The following is a 23,760-nucleotide window of genomic DNA, read 5'->3' on the forward strand; positions in this document are numbered from 1 at the left end:
ATTTTTTGCTTTGTTTATAGATTTGAAAAACTTTAATTCAGCTCTATTAAGCACCTTTATGATAACATGTATCAAAAGTGCCATTCTTAAAATGTACATCAATGCAGGGAGTGTTTCCAGTTCCCTAAAGAGTAAACACTGTATTTTCGTCTGTACACTTACCCTGAATGTCATCAGAGTATACCTGCTTCCTATATAATATTGTTCCTAGGGATACCCGCCTTGGTAGACTATACAACGTGAGTGCAGAATGTACCACTAAAAGGAAATCTTTAACATACTGGGGTAACAAGTACACATGGTTTCCATTATGCAGGGAGGAGGGGAGAGTACACATTATCATCTTCCACGCCCTTCATTGAGTCCCTCTGTTCGTACATTTCACAGGCAAGCCCCCAAATGACTTTTCATCCAGTTTGATATCTGCTATTCTCCTAAGGTTTTAATCCACCTCCACATTTTAGGAACTTATCAACAAATCAAAGTATTTTAGTTTTATCCCTACTGAACATATTTACAGTTTTCAACACATACACAGCTAATCAAAATGTTTATGGGTTTGTAAAAGATGACCACGTGGTAACTATCTTATTTGTTCTTACATTTTCAGAAATGAACATAAAATTCAGATTCTTGTAGCTCACTATTTCATTTAAATGAGACTTTTTTTTTAAAAGCACACAGTTTAAAAAAAACCAAAAACTGATACAATGTATTAAAACACATAATAACAAGAGTCTACATGTAAAAATATAACTTTTACATACACAATTTCAAAATAATGATACGTTTGCCATTTGTTGCATAAAATTTACAAATGTATTTCATTACTCTAGAACTGGCAAAACAGGAGAACAGATGGAACATTTAGACCATTTTGATGTATTTATGGCATTTACTCAGTGCTGATAGGTGGAAAAACTACTTGAACAGGGATTTTTTTTTTCTTAATACATGCCAAGATTGTGTGGCTGTAAAAATAGAAACGAGTTAGAGACAAAAGGATGCTGACAAATACTTAACTAGGAGCACTATTTGTTTACTGCACTATACACCAAAGTCAATCATTATAAAGATTCACGATGGAAGTTGGTTCAATTGTGCCCAGACGTCAAAGCTAGCTATCTGATGAGTTGCTGTGCCATAGCTTGATCTATGTTTCTATCAAATATGTTAAGTACAAACTTCATTCATACTGGCCAGAGAAATACTGCACTACCCCTCCTCAAAAAAGTGCAACTTAATGCTTTAGGACTTATAAGGCTTGTTATAATGCTGTATGATGATTGAATATTGGCATTTTTTCAGATGAAGGAGGAGGCAGTTAAGTCATCTACATTTTAGTAAACCCATTTTGAAAAAAAAAAAAAATCAAGAAAGCAACAAAATCAATCAGCTCTGTCACACTACTTGCAATTTTCTCATTTGACGGTTTTTGAACTTTACTTGTTTTTTTTTGTTTGTTTTGTTTTTGTTTTTTTCCAAAAATCTGACCATGTATTCAGAAACGCCTCACTGCACACTACTTCGGCTACACAGGTAGGTAACACTTTAATCGTTTTGTTAAATCACAGCCACTTTGATTATGTTATGTTTCCGATGATATAAACATTGGAAGGCACAGTGGTAACATTGTAGCATTCTAACCTTGTACCTCTGAAAATCCCAGAATAGGGTCCCAAACGCAACATTACAATTCAGACAAACTCTTTTTTGCCATGTCTTAGTAATGCTGCTTGTAATATCTACACATGATGTGACTTTTAAGTCCTGTGTTCCCAAAAGACTGGAGAAACAACTTTCTACTTATTTATGAATGAGAAGCAACATCAGGGTCAGCATTTCATCCTGCACTACCCCTCCGGAAGCAGAGTTGGCACTACAGGTTACAATAACAAACCGGGAGCAGGGACAGAAATAAGACCAAAAAAAAAAAAAAAAAAAAAATTCATATTTACAGTAAAATCTTTCTTTTAAAAAAGTTAATCAGTACTATTTTTTTACAGGAAGAAAAAAGTCTGAAACAAATGAACAAAAGCTTACCATAGTCACTAAATTTTTAATATATATTTATATATATATTTATATATATATTTGTCATAGGTCTATAAGATCCATCTGTTCCTCCTACCCTAAGGAATGGCTAATGTCATCACTTTGTTGTCATCAGGACGTTTGCTGGTTTTGTTACTAGGGTAGCCAAGCTTCCCTATTCAATATCCAGTAATTATAAACACTAGCTGACTTGAAATACCAACAAAAACGTTCATGTAGTTTTCTTCAGAAGTACACTTTTTCATTATTGCAAGTTTACAATTTTTTTTTAAATTAAATATTTTTTTCAGACTTACAAATTAATTATATTTTTTTTTCCAAAAGAAGTTTAGGCACAAATGCATTGTTCCACAGTGTGGAAAGATTGCCATTCAGTCTCTGGGCTGCGTCTCAGCCTGTACATACCGCTTTGCACATTCTGAATGATATGTTAAAGAAAGTCGTCCCTCAAGTTGCACTTTTTTCTTTCTTTCTTTTTTTTTTTTTTTGTTTGTTTTCTGTTTTTTGATAATTGGGAATGCTGAAACCTCTTGCGTCTGTGATTCATAACTACTCAGACTTGTCTTATATTACAAAAAAAGGGGTTAAGGAGAAGTGTTTATGTGGGTTTAAGATAACAGAGCTGTTAAAGAAGTGGTCTCTTGTTTTAATGAAGCAACGTGGCAACTTGGACCTGAGAAAGGAAAAAGAGAAAAAAAATCAATTAATACATTTATAAGAGAAGAAATGCTTTTTTTTTTTTTTTTTTTTTTTTTTTAATTCTTTTTCCAAGAAAAAAAAAATCTGTTAATTTGGATAAAATTTGACTTTTATGGTTGATGGGCTGGTGAGCGGTAGGAATGAATGATTTCAGAAATGGTCAAAAACAAACTTGCCCTTTTACATCTGTCCCATGTGATTCGATGCATCTCCCATCCCAGGGTGTGGGCCGGCCAAGGAGAGCGGGGGAGGCTCCGAGGATACCTTCTCTTCCTCCCTTCTCTTCAGACACGCAGCTTTTGGGTTCAGATTCCTTTCTATGGAGGATGAAAGCACAGGCCATTTAGTTAATGCCAAGGCTTCCGGTTGAGGGCAGAAACACACTTTTCTGTGTGTGTTTGACCCTTTTTTTCAGTTTTTACATTACCGAATGAAAGGAACAATTAGTAAATGTGCTCTATGATGATTCAATTGGTCACAAGCTAGTAAAAGTTGGACCACGTAGTGAATTTGTACAGCCACCTTACACTCTAAGAAAGGTTGGTAAAACAAACTAAGCTCTGATTACTGATAGCATACATGGAAAGTCATAATGTAGTCTTAGTTGTAAGAGAATCCTATAACTTAACTACAGGAGAAAGGGATGCTACTTATGGATTTAGACGAGGTCTGCAATTGACACAATGATTCTGAGTGATGCTTAACAGTCCACTCTCTGCTACCGTCAAGGCTGGCCTGTCTGTCTCGGTTCTTGTGATGCAAGCTACCCACGAGCTCTGCAAGACCACCAGCCTGCACTGACCTCGGACTTGCTGCTCCAGGCTGAGGATGACAGCCACTGCCTGGTGGAGGATCAGGAGCTTGGTCTGGGGCTTGTCACTCTTGAGGTGGAGCTGCACCATGCGGCCGAGCTCTTTGAAAGCCTCGTTGATGTCGCGGACCCGCAGGCGTTCACGGGCATTGTTGGCCATCCTCCGCTCCTTCTCACGCTCTGCCTTCTGCTCGGGTGTCAGGTCTTCATCATCATTATTGCTGCGGGACAAAAGGGATGCGACATTTTCTAATGGTGTGGGGAAAAGGAGGCATCTCAATTACTTTGCTTTCTTTCAGAGTTTTCAGGGAACTTTTCCATCTCAAGCCATGTCCTTGGCAGAATTTTACATCCATTTGACATTGGAATTGGTTTAGATGGATCTGACAGTCCATAAACAAGACATCTGGCTTCTCCCAGACATTAAACCCAAACCAAATAGGAGAGGATAATCCAGGTTAAAGTTGGGGCCCAGAATGTACCCATACTAATATAGGGGGGAAAAGGCGAAACACAGCTTTTATCGATAATGCTACACTCTGCAAAGCAGGCTACCACCAACTTATGCTTGGTCTACACCGCATGACAACACTTCAGAAAGACTGTCTATACTTAATCTTTTTTTTTTTTTAAACTTTCATATGGTGACATCTGGAACTTAGGGAAAACAAGTGATTGAAAAAAAGATTTTTGATAGGTCACAATAAACACAAGGCAGCTTAACAAGAATAAAAACAAAGTCCTGCATTTAAGACATCAGAGCAATGGGAGGGAAGACAATGGGGCTATTGTCCAGGTGTCACTATTACCAAGCTTTGAAGGCCTGGTCAATCCACTTACCCTATCTGAATCTTATTTTCTCCATGTATTAAATAAAAGGTTAGAAAAACGTGATTTCCATGGCCTTTAACATGTTATGGATGTTTATGACCCTCAAAACAAGTTGGGGAAACCTGAATTGTTATCAGCTATGCAAAACAATACAAAAACCAAACACCTACTACTTGTAAATGACCATGATCTCACTGTGAGTCAAAAATGAAGCCAAAGGTTAATCTCTGTGAGAATCAAAATAGTCTATGATTCATAAGAAAGGCATGGTTGGATCCGGTATAGTCTGGAAAGATAAGATCAGTTTTGTCTATTTCTGGGTGTCATAGTGACAAATTAGAAACTCTTTAATGGAAGACAAATAGAATGATGAGCCATCCAGAAAACATACCATATGAGGAAGGTTTCGTGGCAGGAGGGTTTCAAGTATTTCAAGGGCTATCATATAAAAGAGAGGTGTGGGAGACATGTTGTCTCAAGAAGGCAGAATATAATAAAGAAGTCTGAATAACTACTATGAATTAACATGAACAAGAAACTTTTGGATATGAGAAACATCAAAAATGAAGTAAACATTACTGAAAAGTAATAGGCTCTCCCTTACACTATGGAGGTGACCATCTGTAATAATGTTAGTCTAGAGACTCAAGCATTGATCTACAGGACCATGAAGGTTTAACCTCTACTTTAAAATTGCACACATCTGAAATGTTCACAGGCTAAAGATGATTAATCACATTTTAGAGCTGCAAGACACGTGGGAAATTTAGTCAATTCAATATACACTTAATGAATGATGGCATAAAATGTATGGCTCCAATCTTCCATCTCAAAGAATCTCTGGGTAACCTCCAAATTGCAATAAGGATCAATTACACTTGAGAAGCTCTAATCAATCAAAAATGGGAGTGGTATTCTTCGGGTCGCAAGTACATGTTGCACATAAAGATGATGTAAGAAGTAAGCCAAGAACACTCGGGGGTTGGGGGGTGGGGAGGAAGAAACATATTGTAAGTCTAGGTTCCTCTTTCCACAGGTTAAAGTCCTTTCCAGATAGCACTATCTGCTATAGATGTGCGCTGGTGAACACACAGCTCAACGGAACCAATTAGTAAAGGATCAGTAAAGGGCCACTTTCTCTGCCTTCTCTCTCTCCTCAGTTCTCTGCCAATTCCTTCTCCCCTCCTGCCTTTGACCTCTGCTAGTGCCAAGGAGATCAAGGTTATTATTAATTCACTCCTACATTCCACTAGGCAAATAGGCTGTAATAAGTGAAAGGAAACAGAGTGGAATGTCTGCTGGGCCCATCCTAAAGCTGAGGTAATATGAGATCACACATGTGCCATACTGTACACAAAGGGGACTTGAACATGGGAACTTGTCTTCCAAAGGTTTGCAGGCTAATAACTGACTAGAATTGGTTATTCACTTGTAAATAAATTGTTTATGCCAATAAACTGCCTAGATTTGAAAAGCATTGCCTTGTAACACAGTTTTAGAGGCATATATAAGTAAATGTCTCAAGAGTGACCTTTTAAAATAAGAAGGTTTTCAACAGCAAATTAAAATGTTCTGAAACTTCAAAGAATCCATTAATATGTATAAGTTATAGCCACTAGTTAAATTAGCAAGAACTGAGACTAACGGTGAAGTTGTTAAGGACATGAAATTCCCTCTTTGGGATTTCTTGCCACTGTGGCCCCAAATCAGGAAACTCTGTAAGGATGGTAGAAAAGGGTAAGCTAGTATTGTTTAGTATTTTTGGAACTCGTGGAAGGATATGGAATGTAATTTATCTCAATAATTATAAAGGCAACATGAAAAGGCAGAATGTTCTTAATTCATAAAGGCCAATAGATGTAACCTTGAGAACCACAGCCTTTAAAAGGAAAGCTGTAGTTTTAGTACAATTGGTTTAATTTGCAAATAAAAACAACGCAAGAGAACTGATGCAAAGTACATGGTATTCAAAAACCATCTGATTACCGATCAGAGTTAAAGTTCCAGGAGATAGACTCTAATTTAAAGATACCGAATATTTAAGAAAACCAACCAGAAGCTATTTTCTTGCATTTGTGTTTTCCATAAAAAGGAGTATCCAGGATGAAAAAAACTAGCAATTTAGGTATTACTCTTATATACATCATTATTTACAATAAAACTGGGAAATTCATATTTTCTCACTTTAGAAGAAAAGTTACAGCTGCATCCACATCGAGTTTTTAACATGGCTAAGATCTCTTTAGAAATATTTTAGAAAGAATATTTCTGACCAAATTTGTAGAGTAAGTATAGTTTTAAAAGTAAACCATTTGCACTCGAATTGGTTACACATTGTTTTTACCGTGTGTAATTAGCATTGGGTCCAAATTCATAAATGCAAAGACATTTTAGGCTTCACTAGAGTACAGGTATCTTAAATGATACTTCTGGTACTTCTAGAGTAGGCCTTTAATTTTCTTTTCAGCTGTAGATTTACCTGCCAGGAAAAAACTGAATAGTTTCTTCCTGTTCTGTTCACTTCATCAAAGTCCAATAAAGGAATTAAATGAAGCGACAGTATTATATACTGTTACCTAGATCTTGACCTAGTAATTGATTTGATATCCTTCTTGTCGTCATCTAATTTCTTGTCCTCGGAAGATTTCGTGTCTTGCAGGTTCTCATCACCCTCATCGTCGGACTTGATCTCAGAGCTGCCGGAGGAGACACTCTGCCCCTGTAGTCCTGGTGGCATGCCTACAGAGGAAAAGAGACCAGGTGACACATAAACTAAAACCTTGATGCACAAACACGCACACCCCAGATTGCAAGGCTGCCGGCTAGACAATTCATACTGCCGAACTGTGATCCTTCTGGTGCTGTTTTTCCTGCTCTCTGGTGAAGTTTCAAAAATGCACCTGCGGAAACAAGTTTTCCCGGCATTGGCTCTGAGGTTAAATCCTATTTTGCAATCTTTTGGAGTAGATGGTAATTTCACTGTCTACAAAACATCAACTTAATTGCAATGAAAATCATAATCATGAAAATCACACACCTCAATGTTCTGATTAAGAACCCAAGTAAATATCAGCTATTATATTGAGTTTCTTCCATATGCAATGATTTAATAGAAAAATGTCCTTAAAATATAATTCCCAGGGAGTACGCTAAATACGTGCAGTCAAGACTTCAATAGATACCCTAATGATATTCTGAAATTAGGCTTCTCTTATCCTCAAACAGTAATCAGCATTTAAAAATTTTACATATGGAAGTCAGTTCGCTGCTCGCTGAAGAAATTTCTAGCCACATCATTGCTCAACTTTCCAAGATTTTACATTTTAAAACATTACCTTACATAATAATTTATTTCTAAGGTAGAAGCATGTCAATTTCGTAATTTCTCTCTATTTCTAATCTATATTCTAGAACCCTGTCACTCAAAATTTGGTCCATGGGCCAGGAGCATTCTTATCACCTGGGAGCCCATTAGAAATGCAGAATCCCAGACCTACTGAATCAGAATCTGCATTTTAACAAGATCCTCAGGTCAGGCTTATGCACATTCCAGTTAGAAAAGCACAGATCTAGGACACAGAAAGCAAAACCAAAGGCTCTTTAAAAGAGAGGTCCATCAAATTATTACTATTCAGATAAAAATGGGCAGAAATATCCTTGCATATAATTAACACTTGGATTTGTATAGTGACTAACAGTTGGAAAAATGCTTATATGTATTCTTGTGGTGTGTTATCATTTTTATTTTGAATGTGGAGGGAATGAGAAGATGCCACTTAAATGACTACAGTCAGCTGCCTGGCAAGTAGCATAGGGACCCTGGGACCCAGGTCTCACTCCTGAGTCACCAACTTCCTGGGGTCAGCAAAGCCACTCGTTGTCAGTGGTATGAGGCAGTCATTAGGGGCTAGATGACTCAAGAGCAAAAATTAGCCCACCAAGTTCCATTTTTTAAATGTACCTACATTTCCTTCCATCTGAAACAACAAAAACAATTTCCTTCCTTCCTATGCATTTGGAAATATCATTTTCAGGCCACAACTAACCACATTAGGGGACCTGAACGAGCAAAATGTGGAAATAGCTAAAATAAAATTTCCTCTCATCAGCCTGTTGTCTCATTCCCTGCTGAAATAGGACCAGGATTTTGGAAGATGTTTGAGGAAAACAGTTACTGAAGAAACGCAATTAGCAGGCTAAGTTCCAAATACTTTCCCATTTATTTACCATTTTTGTACCAAATTTGGTTCTTGGTTTTCTGCCAGTGTTTCCTGAGGGATGATGCCAAGTAAGCCTGGGATCAACATTGGGTCTATTGTTGTTTAAGAGAGGTTGCAAGTGCCCTCCTGAGGCAGACCTACCTCTGTAGGGGTCCTGGGGTGGGTTCAAGTCAGGGGAAGTTGCAGACTGGACAGGAAGCTGTGGAACCGGAACCTGGTTTGGCAGAAGAGAATGGCTGCCTCTCAGGGCCACACCATCTTCACGATGGGCCCCAACCTGAAAGGGTGAGAGCAACCATAGAGTTTAGCAGGAACCAGAGGTGTAACAGCTATTTCCAGGGGCAGCAAGGACCTGATAAAGGAAGACTGGCCTTTGAAAAACAATACTCCCAAACGCATTTCACTAGAGGGCGCTGAAGGACTGCACATGCACCTATAGCTCCCTGCAAAAACACTTAACACTCGGTAAGATGCCGAGCTGTACATTCAGTGACAAATATGGCAGAGGAGCTCAGGCAGGTAAAACGTCAAATTGTCTCCCAGGGTGCTGCAGCGGAGCGCACTGATTCGTACCCATCTGTCTTCTATCATGTCCGCCAACAGATCTGACAATTATCTTAATGCCCATATGCTTAATTGTGGGCTTCTCAATTCCCCCATTGCTATCGGAAATCCTACAGGAATTTCAATTTGGCATTCGACTTTCATTTCAGGGGATAAGATTCTCAGGCCTGCCATTTTTTTCCCCCGTAATGCCAGCTAAGCCTCTGACAGCGGAAGCTACAGCAGTATGGGACATAGCCCCTGCTTGGTACAAATATAATAAAATGTCACCTGGCTTTCCAAAACTGGCAGCCCATTCCAAATTAATGTTTACTGTATTTCATCGGCTGCTGAGTTCCAAATCCAAAGGGGGACCGTTTCTGCCAATGCCACCACACCGGAAAATGTACCAATAAAGGTTTTATTAAACACACCAGTAATGCCATCATTGCCATGCAAGGATGTTTGGACACTTTTCCACTCTACACCCGCCCCCCCCAACTATTCTGCTCCTAGAAAGATACCATATTGTAAATACTCTTTATGCTTCCAAGAATAAAATTATAGAGTACAGCACGGTTACTCGATTTGAAAAAAAATACTGCTGAGCTTTTTATTAACTACTACTACTTGCTCTGGGGTCCAGAGAACTTGAACTTGTGGCAATTGCTGACTTTATAGCATACACCAGTAAGTATGTGTAAGCCAAGAGGAACATGAGTAGCTCACATTTTCCTTTGTATTTCTAAGTAGTTATCTTCTTAGCCTATTGTTAAGTGAGTGTTTATGCAGAACAGGGGGTCTAAGACCAAAAAATATTTATCCGTGAATTTATACTGCCATAAACCAAAGTTTAATTTTTCCAATCCAAAAATATAAAACCACAAAGCAGAATCTTCACTTTTGAGTATTTCCAAAGAATGCAACAAGAATCTGAATCAACAACAATGAAATTCACAGGACTGAAGCACTTGTGATTTAAAGGCAGCCAAATATTAAGCATCACCTTTCTCTCTCTATTTTACACACACACACACACACACACCCAAAACAATTTAAGAGAAAATAATTTTTTAGCGGGGAGAATCACATAAATCATACTAATTGGTCAGATTCAAAATACAGCAAGAATAGTAAAGGACTTAATGGTCTGTGAGAATCAGGAAGTATAAATTAATATTTTAGTTGAGAGATCTGGGGAGTCTGGTGCTGTCTGCCACCCAATGCCTGTGTTGCAACACAGAACTTCTGAATGGTGGTTATTTAGCTTCTATGTGGGTCTTCAAATGTCCTGAGACCCTATAGTTATCTCCCAAAGAAGCCCATTTCATCTTTACCACAAATTGGCATCTTTGTAGATTGCACTCACTGGTCCTACTTCAACTTCTGGAGTTCCACCGGGTGGTAAACCCTTTTCATATATTTAACCCTGTTACCTACCATACCACGCCTGTCTTTCCTTTGTAACTGCAGTCAGCTCTGCTCCTGGCAGACCATGCCCGCTCCTTTCCTTCAACCATTTCCCACTCACTCTTTCTACATATTTTTATTTTTATCAAACAAAAGAGTGATGGCTATTTTCCATTCAGGTTTTGATTTGCCATTTTTATATTTGTGCATTTAGAAGACTGATTCAATTGATGACTACCCTTTCAATCTAAGACGTCATCTTGTAAGCATGAATTTTACAGGCCTTGATCAAACGGTAGCTATTTATATCTGTCAATCAATGTGAACCTCAATAATTACCTTAGTGCTGATTCATATTTATTGATATTCCTGATGGATTTAATTTCTTGATTTTCAACAAAGGATGATTCTAAGTCGGAATCACCAAAGGTAACCACGGATCTGAGAGTAGTGGTGATGTTCACTCCTATTATTTCATAATCATGCTATTAACACTCTCAAAAGCCTTCTCTGCAGGCATCTGTGACTTAAGGTTAATATTTTGCTTTTTGCTTAAAACATATTCAGTTACTGATCCTGAAATGGTTTTTCTCTCTAGATCACATTTAGATCAGTCTCACAAGAGGAAAAAAGAGCCCATAACCAATTACTTTTTTATTTTCTTTGCCCCAATAATTATGAAAGACAGTATAACTGAGTGAGAAGAGTACAATAATGAGAGCCAACAATGTCTACATTCTAACTGTGACAGGTTTCCTTGTTGGCTGCGTGACCATCATTAAGTTACTTGGATGCAAAATGAAGAAAATAACATTAGAAGTTATAGAGAGTAAGTACCAACCAAGTTCATTGTAAGGAGTAGTGACAGTATATGCAAAACAACTGGTACATAACAGGAACACAATAATTATAGACTGTATCGCGTTTTAACTGAATAAGCTTGCATATTGCATGAAAATAACTGCCTGTGTAGTTCAAGAACCCTCAAAACTCAAACTGTGGTCATCTTTGTGTGCTTTGTATATATTTTGCTCACATCCATTTGATTTTAAACCTTTTTCCTGTACAATGACAGTGAAATCTTAAACATTATAAATATATTTGAAAAAAATACAGCTGTTTCAGCTATATTTTTGCTTTTAGGCAGATATGTTACCTAACTTTTTCTGTTTTCTATAGATCATCTCAAATAATATCAATCATTTTCCATAAAGGACGTTAGAGACAAAGTTGACCTTGATGTTTTATGGCTTCCCTTGTAACTATGTGTACTCCAAGTCACACGAATAACCTTTGATAGGTCCAGATCTATGTGGTCATGAGCTGGATTCTCCAGGATCAACTCCATTGCCTGTGGCTGTGGAACTGAGGAACAAGCTTTGCCTTGCTTGTTTCCTTGGCCACAGACAGCATGTTGTAACCCGATTTATCTCTCTTCCAGAAACATTTATGAGACCAAGAAAGAAACATTGTGGAGGGTCAGCACCAATCTATCACGTGCCTAACTCAGATGGCACAACCAACACTGCCATCTGTATATACAAGGGTCAGGGGGTTTGTCCACCTTCATATAATAAATATACAATAATGTAACTAGGAAAAAGATTCCTCCAACCTACAAATTGGCACTAGGTATGATATACAGTGCCTATTTTTAGAAAATCCATATTTCATTAAAGCCCCATTTTGATATATTTTCATATAGATAACACTAGTCTAAAGTTAAAAGCCAGCTTATAAAAACAGTTAATTTTATTAACACTGTGAATTATCTTGCAATCTTTAACAATAGTCTTCTCTTAATCACACAGAATGTATTTTTAGATATATTTACACTAAAAGATAAAAGTAAAATTAAAAAATTATTCAAATTATTAACTGATTGATCAGACACTGCATTTATTAATTCAACAAACATTTTCTAATCTAGTCCATGCCTGTCACTTTGTGAGGTGTTGGGGACAGAGTGATGAATAACTTAGATGTGGTCTCCATCCTCATGGAGCTTCTAATGATCCTTTGGAGGATTTCTGTGCACTCATCAATTTAGCATGGTAGTTTTAATAGTGAGGAACAGAGACCTACTAAAGCTTGCTCAAGTACAAAAAGATTTATCATAAAGATTTCTATAACTTAGGCTTTGATCCCAGAAAGTTCTGGGGACCTAAGTCCACTCCTTGCCTCTATGGGCCATTCATTCAGCCTCCCTCCTCCCTGTGGGGGCACCTCTGCTTCTCTCTGGCTTCTGCCTACCCCCATGACTACAGCCTGGACTCTTCATGGTGTCTCTTGATACATTCTCTCAGGTTCTGTACCTGCTGTTAACTCCCTCTCTGTCTTAGTATTTCTAAGTTCAGAATGCCAAGATTATCTAATGGCCCAGCTCCCCATTTTGAAACAGACACGGGTCCATCTTATGAATGGGCCACCCTAGGATCAGATGTTTTCCTGGTCCCATGAGCTATGAAAGAGGGACAGTAGGCAAGATCATGCGGTCCACACATGGTTGCCTTGGACTGCCCTTTCTGCAAGCCTATTAAATCACAGCTGGTCCATGTACATGCAAATATCTAAGTTGCACTGGGTCTTAGGTCAAGTTATAGTAAAATTCCGATACAGCTATTTAAATTTTCTTAAGTGAATTTATCATTGGGAATAATTAAATACCTATACATGTGTTTCACTTCTTTTGAATCATGTCGGCACCATATGATTTTAAATAACCTTACTTTCTGAGGAAAGGATTGATGTATTAGAAGCACTTTTAAATCACAGAACTTAGACTTTGAGGTTTGGAGGTACTTGGAAATCAGTTAGGCCAAACTGTTCATTCTACAGAAGAATGCTAAGGCAGAGAATGGCTAAGGGACTTAGGCAACCTTTATGTTGAGATTTGGAACTCAGAAAACTTGTAACAACATTGAACAATTTGGTTGGGCGTATACATATAGAGTGGAGAGGAGCATAGTTAAGGGGTGAAAGAAGTTTACTTCCTGGAGCTGTTGTGTGAAAACAGGGTGTGACTAATGGGTACAAAAGTATGCTATCTATCCTAGCGAATCATTGTGCAGTGTATACATACAGTGAAACAATACACTGTATCCCACAAAAATAAATATAAATAAAATTGAAAAAAAAAACCCACTGTGTGTGCGTACATGTGTACACACACACATATATACACATACCTACATATAAGCATATTACATGCATAAATATATACAAATATACTAGGGTACTTCAAAAGTTCCTGGAAAAATAGAATTAAAAGATAACATGAATCATTCCATGAACTTTTTGAAGTAGTCTTGCATATATGGATATGAAAATCATTTTAGTTATCTTTATCGCAGGGGGAAAAAATCATAGTTCATCAACTCAAGCCAAGGCCAGGATGTCTAACTAAATTATAAAATTTAATATTTGCCACAACTCCTCCAACATAAACAGATTTAAAAGACATGCAGTTTCAAATTAGGTGGAGATTGGCAAGACTGTTTTTACATGGAAATGCATAGCGCATCTTGGTAAATATCCTCGTCCTTATCCTCAAGCTAACAACAAATACCACAAACAAAAAAGACATTCAATGTTTTTCCTCTCTTTGTTTCCAGGGAGTATTGTGAAAGTAATTATTCTGCTGTATTTAAGAGGCCTATTTCATGGATGGGAAAATGTATTAAATTTCATTTGGCAGTTATTCAATCCTAGTTAATGTTATCTCCAGAGATAACTGCTTCAAAACAGGCTTTCAGACCTCAGTTACTTCTATTCTGCCATAACCTTTCTAAAAGAGTTTAGAACAGGATCTTTAGAAAACTTGTCATCAATTTTTAGACCAAGTGATAATAACACAAAGCCAGATATGCTATGATAAACGTTTTGGGACATCAAAATTATGGCATATTATTAATGGATTCTGGTTTAATTTTTTTCTTTTGACATAGGTGTTTTTTAGAAAGAAGAAAAATAATAAGAAAATGGGACAAAGAAAAAAAGTCCTGGTAACTTTTTTCTCTTGTTTTTCCATAAACATGACAGAAAAGTTGGACTTTCACTGTAATTAGAAACCTACTGACATAGAAAACAGTTTTGGTGTCTGAACTGTAATCTCCCCATGAAATATCAATTATACATGTCAGTTGTAGAGTACTAGATTTCAGTTTCAATTCTCTTGCCAGATCTCTGTCATAATGGAGGAAAGCAAACTTATTTTCTCAAATGTGCAAAATATCATTTAGTCCAAAAGTACATCTTTTAAAAAGGTGAAAAGTGGTCATGCAAACTTTTTTTTAATGGCTTACAGATGGGAACTCGGAAGTACATGAAATGGCAGCAGTGGACTGATTCTGTGAGCAGTGACACCAGAGGCACAGAGACCCTAGAAAACAAAACCTACCTCTAATAACCAGATCTCATGAGAGAACGACCTAACATCTGGGACACTCTTCAACCTTGTGTTCACTAAAGTCAGATCCAGATTCAATTCTTCGGTTTGGATTTTGATTTGATTCTTAAAATGTTTATTGAGAGAAGATTTCATAACTGTCTTGAGAACATATAATTCTTTCTCCAGAAATCTCACGGCTGCACTCATACTTTGCCTGAAATTTAAGGTAATTCCTTATCATGCAATTCTTGGAGATTTAGTGCTTATTTTCCAGATAATAAAATAATTTTCAAGAGGATTTAAATATGAGCTAAATGATGCTGACCGTGGCAGTGCTTATTTGTCATGTGATCAGCTAGGCTGAAATTCCCCCAAACTGTCCACCAAAATGGTTAAAATGAATGATTCTGTGATACATAGTTCAAGAGATGCAAATGGCTGCAAGCTGAATTCAGTTCATCTTTCTTTTTCTAACTCATTAAAATGGTTTCACTTCTCTCTTCTGTATCTCCACCCCCTGCCCACAATTCTCGGCATCATTTTCCAACAGTGGAAATCATAACTGGACGCAGTGCACCAAACGAGGACTGTGGTAGGAGGTTAACACAGCCCATTCTGTCCCTCCCCTGCTCCAGGTGTGTAGGTTGTATGGAACTAAAGTAAGTTGTACGGAAGTAAGGTTAATCCACCTTCGTGAACCAAACCCACCTAACAAAGAGGTTATGGTGAAGCCCTGCAAGTAGTCCTAGCAGCTTCTTTTGTTGAAAGTGATGGAAAAGACAATTGAACACTTGATGTGTACTTGGCATTGTGGATCTCCGAAATACAAGCACACCTGTGAGCATACAAATCACGCTGCTAACCTCCACAACACACTCTGTAGCCAGCCCAGATGGCCCATCACTAGGGATTTACCGTAACCAACTGGCCTTTCTTTTTAAAATGCTTTTCTTAATTATCCAAAAAATTAATTAATTTTCTTAATTATCTATGCTTATTGTAAAATCTTTGGAAAGGAAGTCGAAGTGTAAAGAAACTCACCTTAACTAATGAAACACTTCTTCCCCATCACTTTCTAAACACCCTTTAACTACTGTATTCTCTCCACATCCCCTGGTCTCCTGCACGCTGAAGTTCCAACATGGCTCTTCTCTGGTCTATGCATCAAGTCTAAGATCTCTACCTTGTGCTGCTGCTGCATCCTTCACCTGGACACCCCGGAACCATTCCAGTTCCCTTCTATTGTTAAATTCCTAAATCCCAATTCAGTTACCTACTCTTGGCCCCTCACCTGCTAGGTTTGCTTCCACATCACCGAGGCTTGAGCAAAGCCCTCCCTGCTCCACCTGCAGGGGTGGTTTCTCCTCATGGCTCAATGCTTCTCTTTCATCAGTCCCACAATCCCCATCAGGATTGTTTGGACAATCCAGAACTCTCTACTTTCTCATTATCTTGGTGGCCCTAGATAGGGCTCTTCCCTGACTACTCATATAGACACCACCCTTTAAACATGTTCAAGGGCATCATTTACCAGTGCAGGATGCAAAACTTCGATGATTTTGTTTTGCTGCCATTCATAAGGCCTATACTTATCTTAACACTGAGTGTGCAAAGGCAGGGACTGGGTGTAGGTCACTGTGTCGTACTGTAATACTGCAATTAGATACTTCCTAAATAGTCAATGATGATACAATGCCATGTATCTGTGAGACTATGTCTGAAATCTGAACCCTTTCATATTGACAAATACACATTTAGCATGTTTTTATCAAATAATAAAGACTCAATTTAATTCAACAAACACCTTTTGAAATATCTACTATATGCAAGGCACTATATAGGCATTTGCAGAGAAAAATAATAAAAGACAGACATGTCTATCACTTTACAGGCACTTATATTTTAATGGCAGGGTAATATAATTACTATATAAAGCAAAATCAGATGAATGTCATAAAGGAGTACAAGGTCATGTAGGATTTTAAAGGATAATGTGGTCCTATTTGTTTGGGAAACCAGGGACTACTTTTAAAAAGAAGGTGGCATTTTAGATAGGTTTTGAGTAATGAGTAGAATTTTAACATAGATTATCTAAATACATTTTTTAAAAAACTGACATTTAACACTAATTAAATAACATCCCAACCTTAACTCTTTAAATGAAAATTTCTATTTTTACATCAATAAGTGGCATTATTTATACATTGTATGTATGTGTGTGTATGAAGAAGCAAGCAGCTAAAGACTGTGTGCTAACATGTGTTTTCATATTGTAAGACTACATATTTATGACAAAAAGCAGATTTTTGTAAAGTCCTTTATAAACCTCAACAGCTTTGCTACAAAGTGAACAACACAGGGCATTTTGGACACAAATGGTACCTCACTGTATATGTGTATTATTGGCCCAAATGATTCACTCTTATTTAACTGCAATGAAGTCTTTCATCTCCCAGCTATACAATAATAGTTTCCATATGACCAGTGGCTCTGCTATAAATAAGATCAAAAGCAAAGGAAAGGATTTAATAAAAGAAAATGACATTAAGAGTAGCATTAAATCAGCAAAAAAGAAAAAAAAAAGAAAGAAAAAGATGAAATACCAATATTCAACTTTTTTTTTTCTTTGAGAATAAAGCACCACAGAGTACTAAGCATCTTCCCCAATATCTCCTGAGAAGTCATTTTACAAGCAGCAGGCATGTGCAAAATCCATTTGTGTATGCCTTAGAGTGGCAAAGATTAAGTTGGGGTGGGGATGTGAGGGGTGGGAGCAGAATGTCCCGTTTAGAGTCAGGCTGGAGAACAGGTAATAGACCAAACAGCCTGTTTCACATTGTAAAGAGTACAATGGAATGTGTCAACGGCAATCCCCCATCCATTTCTCCGTCGTCTTCTATTCCACTTGGTGGGGATAGACTTTTTGGTAATCCAGAGTTTCTCAGAGAATCATAACACTGTTCAACTCTAGTACATGAGTTCTGAGAAAGGAAGTTTTTTTTGGCAACGCACAGTGACTTGATATGAAGAGCCAACTTCCCAAACAAATTCTCTTCTAGTTCTTAAAAAAAATTACAATGTTAATCTCTATTCCCGACTGGATAAACAGCTGCTAATAACCTCCAGCTCCCAGGGGAGGAGGTTTATTTCCTTTCATCTTCTGACTGGTGGATACCTGACGTGCACTGGACTTTAGTGATTCCACATGTTTCTTGCAAAAGTGCTCCAGTACAGATCCTGCCAAGTCAGGTTTCTTTCCTCCGTTTCCCTTAGACTGCATCCAAAAACTCAGAAGCCATAGTTATGGTAGTATTTATTTGAAATAGTAGTTCTTTTACTGTGGGTGTGTTTAAGGAGCATATTCAAGCACTTATAATATCGAAAGGAGACTTAGAGCCGTGGATCCTTGTATCTGAAGCCTTGCGAGAAAAATGATCATTTTGGTTTCTTTCAAACTGAGCTAATTATGCACTCAAGGGCTGGCTATGTGCAAAGATACTCAATTTTTAACAGCATTGCTAATGTGATTACTTACTTATACCTGTCTGTGTCCTAAATAAAGGAGCAAACCTTAACACTTTTTCCTCTAATAGGAAATACCCTGCAGATTACAGAGCCAGCCAGCCCCCGAGTCTCTCTCTCACTTGTTCCTGAGCACCTGCTTGAATGGTGACCTCAGTTCTATAGCTCAGTATTCAGACATTTTGCAAAACAGCTTTTTAAACAAAACCCAGCTGTTTCCCATCTAGACTACAGGGGAAAAAATTGGGGCAGCTTACAGAAACATTACCCAGAGACTACCATTCTCCAATAACTTTCACACACTTCCAGCTCCAAACGAGCCTGGTCCGCGTGCAGAAGCTGGGGAGAAGGCAAATGCGAAATTAAAATGTGGAAACTCAATACGGTGGTTTTGACAGTATGTCCAATTAACTGCTTTAAAATGAATGTGGCTATTGTATCAGGACAATGCTTCCCCAAAGATGTCATTTAACTAATATTGGACAGATCTTTTGGTTAAACTCAACATTATAGTTCTAAGATGATTTATGGATACAGAGCAAGCTATAATTATGCACAACTGTGAATGTCAACCAATTAGGTAGAACCCTCCAGTTCCGAAAACGAAAATGCAATGCTACAGGTTTTTTCAGTTTTCACTGCTAATGCTGCTTTGCCTAAACCTCCTCTTGCGAACTCATTTTACACTTCTGTTTTCTAAGCAATTAAGATACTTTTGATTTGAAAACTTTACAGCCACAATAAAAGTTAAAATAACACAACGGCCACAGAATTTGAAAAAAATATAAAATGGCCAAGCCCTAATCTTGGCTTTTAAACAGTGCCAAGTTGCTCTAGTATTTTCTGTTTTGGTATGAATGACATAACTGAATTACTTCATGAGTTGCTACTTAATTCCTAAGGGTGGAAAATTCCATGAGTTAATTTAATTTGGATGTAAAAAATAGACATGAAAACTTGCTCTTCCTGTGGACTCTCATGTGAAATACTCAAGCCAACTGTCGGGGCTGCCGGGCTGTGGAGGGGCTTTTCGTCCAACGCAGCCTTGACCAGAGAGCTGCAAGGGCCGGTATCATCAGGCAATTTTCTTTCTTCCATTTGGGCACGTATGAGACTTCATTTTCTGGTTTGGTTTTGCTTTTTTAAAAAATCATGTTTATTCTATGGCTCTGCAATGCCTTTTCTATCCTGTCTCTAACTGTTGAAATTCCACGCAAACGCTAATATGAGTTCAGTATCTTCTCCAGGAACCCCTCCTGGCTGTCCAAATTGCTTCTTAGATTACTTAATAATTCTACCTTGCATTACAGTTAGATATATACCTGTGTTTTTACCCTACCAGGTATAAGGGCTGTAAGATGAGAGACTTTCTCTTGCTCATTTATGCATCTCCAACAGCATCTGAAGCACAGCAGACTCAAAGTGCAGGAATGAACATACGTGTATTTTCTAACTTATACAATATATATTTCCCCACAGAAAATCATCTTTCTTGAGAAAACCAGGCTGACAGTACATATTTTAAAATGCAAAGGTGGTGGCTATTCCAAATTACAGATACTTTAGTACTTACTGTGTCCTTTACCCAATAAAAGTTCAATTAAAAAATATGACTACTGTGGTAGTAAAAGTATCTGCCTGCGTTTTCCTCCATTATTTAACAAGAAACAATGTAAAAATCTGATGAGGTTACAGGATCTGTTTTAAATATATGCTTTTTTTGATATACTAAAAGTGAGGAAGACAATAAGGCTTTTTGTCTTTTATTTATTTAAAGTTCATGACTCTAGGATGTTAAACACTAGAGAACTAAGATTTGTTTGTCCTAGGAGCACAGAGAACAGGATTTGGGGGTAGACATTCAATGCAGACTGTTTGTTTCTTTGTTATAGAGCCTGAATTTGAATATAAGAGGTGGGGGGGGGGGGGGGCGGAAACAAGGGGAGACCTCCATTGGACCCACTGCTGTGAGATCTGGGTGTGCATGGGGTCCTAACCACTTATCTCAGGGGTTGCTGAATAGAGCTTAAATGGTCTCTCTGATACTGCTGCATTCAAAACCTTTTGACTTTTGTTTAAATTAATACAGAAATATCAAATGGATATTTGAGGAAGCTGTTATAATTAATCCATGGTTAAGAGAATTTCTTCAAAGTCCTTTTTCCTCTCTATCCTTTTTTTAAAGTTCTTAAAAAATAAAGTACAATATTGAGATAGATAAAAAAACTTTCAGCTGAAGTTGCTAATCTGCTTTCAGAAATATTTGCTAATTGTGGAGACTGGGAGAGATGGTGGAACACTAGAATAGGCAAATATCCTAATTTTAACATCAAAATCTGAAAACCCAGGATGAGAGAAATTGGAGATGACACTCCGTTGTTGATCATATATCTTTGTTGAAGAGGTGCAGCTAGAAACAGAATTTTCTCACTCCTGCCACTCCCTTGACTGTAAACTAGTAAACGCAACATCACGTCAATGCCTACTACCCTTTCTTGTTGCCAAGTATTATTGGGTAAATAGCACCCTGTTGCAGGGAGCCAAAGGGCAACTAAAGAGTTTTCTTGGGTTGCATCAGTTAAGTAATAGTAACAGAATGGTTTTTAACACCAGCCACAGCTTTGAAATTGTTATGGTATTAGGTTAAAGAGGAAGTCTGCTGTGGCAATGTGGGTACAGCACCAAGAGTGCTGGTCTAGTTGCTGGTTTGTCTGGTTTCTAATCCTAGCTCAGCCATTAAATAGTGAGTACGCATGGTTGGGTCGCTTCCCCTTTCTGGGCCTCAGTCTTCAGCAGCAAAACAGGGGCAGTGGGCTAAATGATTTCTGGGGTGCTTTTAGAATCTGAAATGCAATGGTCTGAACTCTTAACTATGCAAGCAAAACTAATTTAAGTTGCTTGTTCTATGAAGCTTTAAATGGTAAAAGTTGTCATATGTTTAATGTCAGTTAAATAAAAGAGGTTTCTTTACCTAATGAATGTTCTTCTGATAAATTCTATTTAATCCAAAGAAAATCTAAAAATGGTATTGAGAAGAGGGAAGAAAGCTGGGCTCAGATTGTCTTATACTGGTGGTTTCTGAAATGTGTTCCCCACCCCCACATGGGGGGTCTAGTAAGGAGTCTCGGGCAGATGCTGTGAAGGACAGGTGTGGGGAGCAAGATTAATGGGCTTCTCCATCCCTAAGTCACTAGTACAGTTTCTGGTAGGAGATCACTACATCTCTACCAAGTGACCACCTGTTCTTTTCCTCCTGGATAGACAGTTGGGCCCCTGCTCTCTTATGGGGCCTAGAACGGTGGTATACTGCAGCAATTTGAAATGTAAGTCCTTTCCAACTAGTCCACTAACCCTTTGAGAGCAGAGACCATGACTCAACATAGGGCCTGGTACTTGGTAATCACTGATAAATATTACTGAAATAAATAAATGGACTTTAAACAAAATGAATCTGGGAGAGACACTAATATTATATATTAGTAGTATAGGAGATTTTTAGCTCAATGACCCCATTGTTGCTGACTCCACCGACAAGTAACCAGGAGTATATACAGTCACATGAAAACATTTTTGATGTGCGTTTTGTTCTTCAGTTAAAAGAAGAGGTTAGGTCATTTGGAAGGCTTCCTTTTAGATCTCACCTGTGAATCTGAACACTGAATGAAGAATGAAGAAAACGATATCTGGAAAATTTTCATTTCAATAATTTATGAGAAATCTAATGATTTAATATCAGAATTAACCACAGAGATATTTGAGGTACAGAAGGGATTGCATCTCAGCAAGAGTTTCTAACTAAATTAGTGACAAGCCTGGCTGTTACCTTATTTTCCCACATTCAGAAATTTCTGCTTTAATTCTATTACAAAAGTGAGTGGTTATAGTAAGAAAAATAACTTAATAATTTAAAATGTACTACCTTAAGGACCCAAGTAGAAAGAGTTCTCACCTCTTGGCCTCTTAGTGCAAACATACTGACTTAAGAACAAGTGTTTAGACAACATGCCTTTTACTATGTGCATGCCACCACATTGGAGAAAAAGTTCTCCACCTCTACATTTGGGAAGAAAGCTGCTCTGGGAACTTGGCCATAAAATACCCAGAAACTTCTTTAGGGAATCAACATTTATCAAAGTTTGAAAATCACAGGCTCCCAACACCTAAAATTAGTTCTTAAATGGTATACTTATAGGTAAACTCTAAGGAGCACTCATGGTAGTAAAAAAGAGCACTGAATTTGGAGTCGATGTACCCAAGCTGAAGTCTGGCTGCAAGACTTGAGACTAACTGTTCAAACCTCTGAAGGCTCATTTTACCAACACCCCCACTGTCCACTACTGTGATCCTCATGAGGCTCTTGCACCTAGCAGAGGGGCTGGCAGCTCCTCAGGCACTCAGAAAATGTCAGTTTCTTTTCTTCCTTTTTGGCTGATGATCTATTTATTGGGAGGGAAACAAAATGTAATACGTGGTACTTAAGGAATTCACAAAAGCTGGTAAGTCAAAAGTCATACCTATAAAAGATGCATAGCTATACATACCTGGGTAAGATAAATATCTAGAAATGGTATGATACAAAGTGCTACGAGCATAGAGAAGAAAAAGACCATCATGGGTGAGGGTAATAAGAGAAGACTTCCTGGAAGAGGAATTTGAGTCACAACTCTTGAGAATGGGTGGGAATTAGATGGACAGAGAGAAATGGATAGGGCCGGCCCAGCCAGACAGATAAAAAAGAAGTACCTAAAGAATGTACAGGGCAAACTCTGGTAATATGCACAGACTGGTCTTGCTGGAAAACTTTTTGCATATTGGAATAGCTAAACATAAGGCTTTTGGTAAATGGTAATGGGTCTTTAAATGCTGGGCTAAGGAATTGGTCTTTATCTTGTAAATAACGGAAAGCCAGTGGAGGTTATTAAGCAGGAAAGGAGCACAGCCAAATAATATCATCTAGAAAGCTCCCAAGTATACAACGTTCACTCTAGTGTTATGAGCCATGCCGCTGTGAAAAAAATCCCTTTCATTACACTAATACTTGGTAAATCACTGAAGACCTACTTCAGAACTCCAAGGAAAACATTTTATGAATCAAAAGCTAAGTACAATATGTTAGCAATTAAATGAGATAACACAATAGCCGAGGCAGAACCACAGTTTTCCCCACCACGATTTCAAGCTGCTGAAGAAAGAAATGCTTATATCATCTTCCAAGTTATCAAGCCATTTTGTTTTGATTTTCAGAAGGCGGGGAGAGAGGAAACCAGAAGAGGACGGAG

At 37.9% G+C, this 23,760-nt stretch overlaps 1 protein-coding gene across 6 annotated transcripts in view; it reads right to left on the reverse strand.

The window, feature by feature from the left end:
- Nucleotides 1-798: 798 nt before the first annotated feature.
- TCF4 (transcription factor 4) overlaps nt 799-23,760 on the reverse strand; it is a 341,982-nt gene continuing 319,020 nt past the window's right edge. For 4 of the 6 annotated variants that reach the window (XM_063076471.1, XM_063076470.1, XM_063076473.1 and 1 more), the window contains 5 exons: nt 8,758-8,893; nt 6,973-7,135; nt 3,557-3,786; nt 2,931-3,071; nt 799-2,728 (listed from right to left, as the gene is read on the reverse strand). In XM_063076471.1, the coding sequence (XP_062932541.1) occupies nt 2,935-3,071; nt 3,557-3,786; nt 6,973-7,135; nt 8,758-8,893 (666 nt within the window). In that variant the 3' untranslated portion in view covers nt 799-2,728; nt 2,931-2,934. The remainder of the gene's footprint in view (nt 2,729-2,930; nt 3,072-3,556; nt 3,787-6,972; nt 7,136-8,757; nt 8,894-23,760) is intronic. The other 2 variants (XM_063076472.1, XM_063076475.1) reach the window with 1 other exon arrangement.

The sequence above is a fragment of the Cynocephalus volans genome, chromosome 13 (genome assembly GCF_027409185.1).
Source record: "Cynocephalus volans isolate mCynVol1 chromosome 13, mCynVol1.pri, whole genome shotgun sequence".
NCBI lineage: Eukaryota > Metazoa > Chordata > Mammalia > Dermoptera > Cynocephalidae > Cynocephalus > Cynocephalus volans.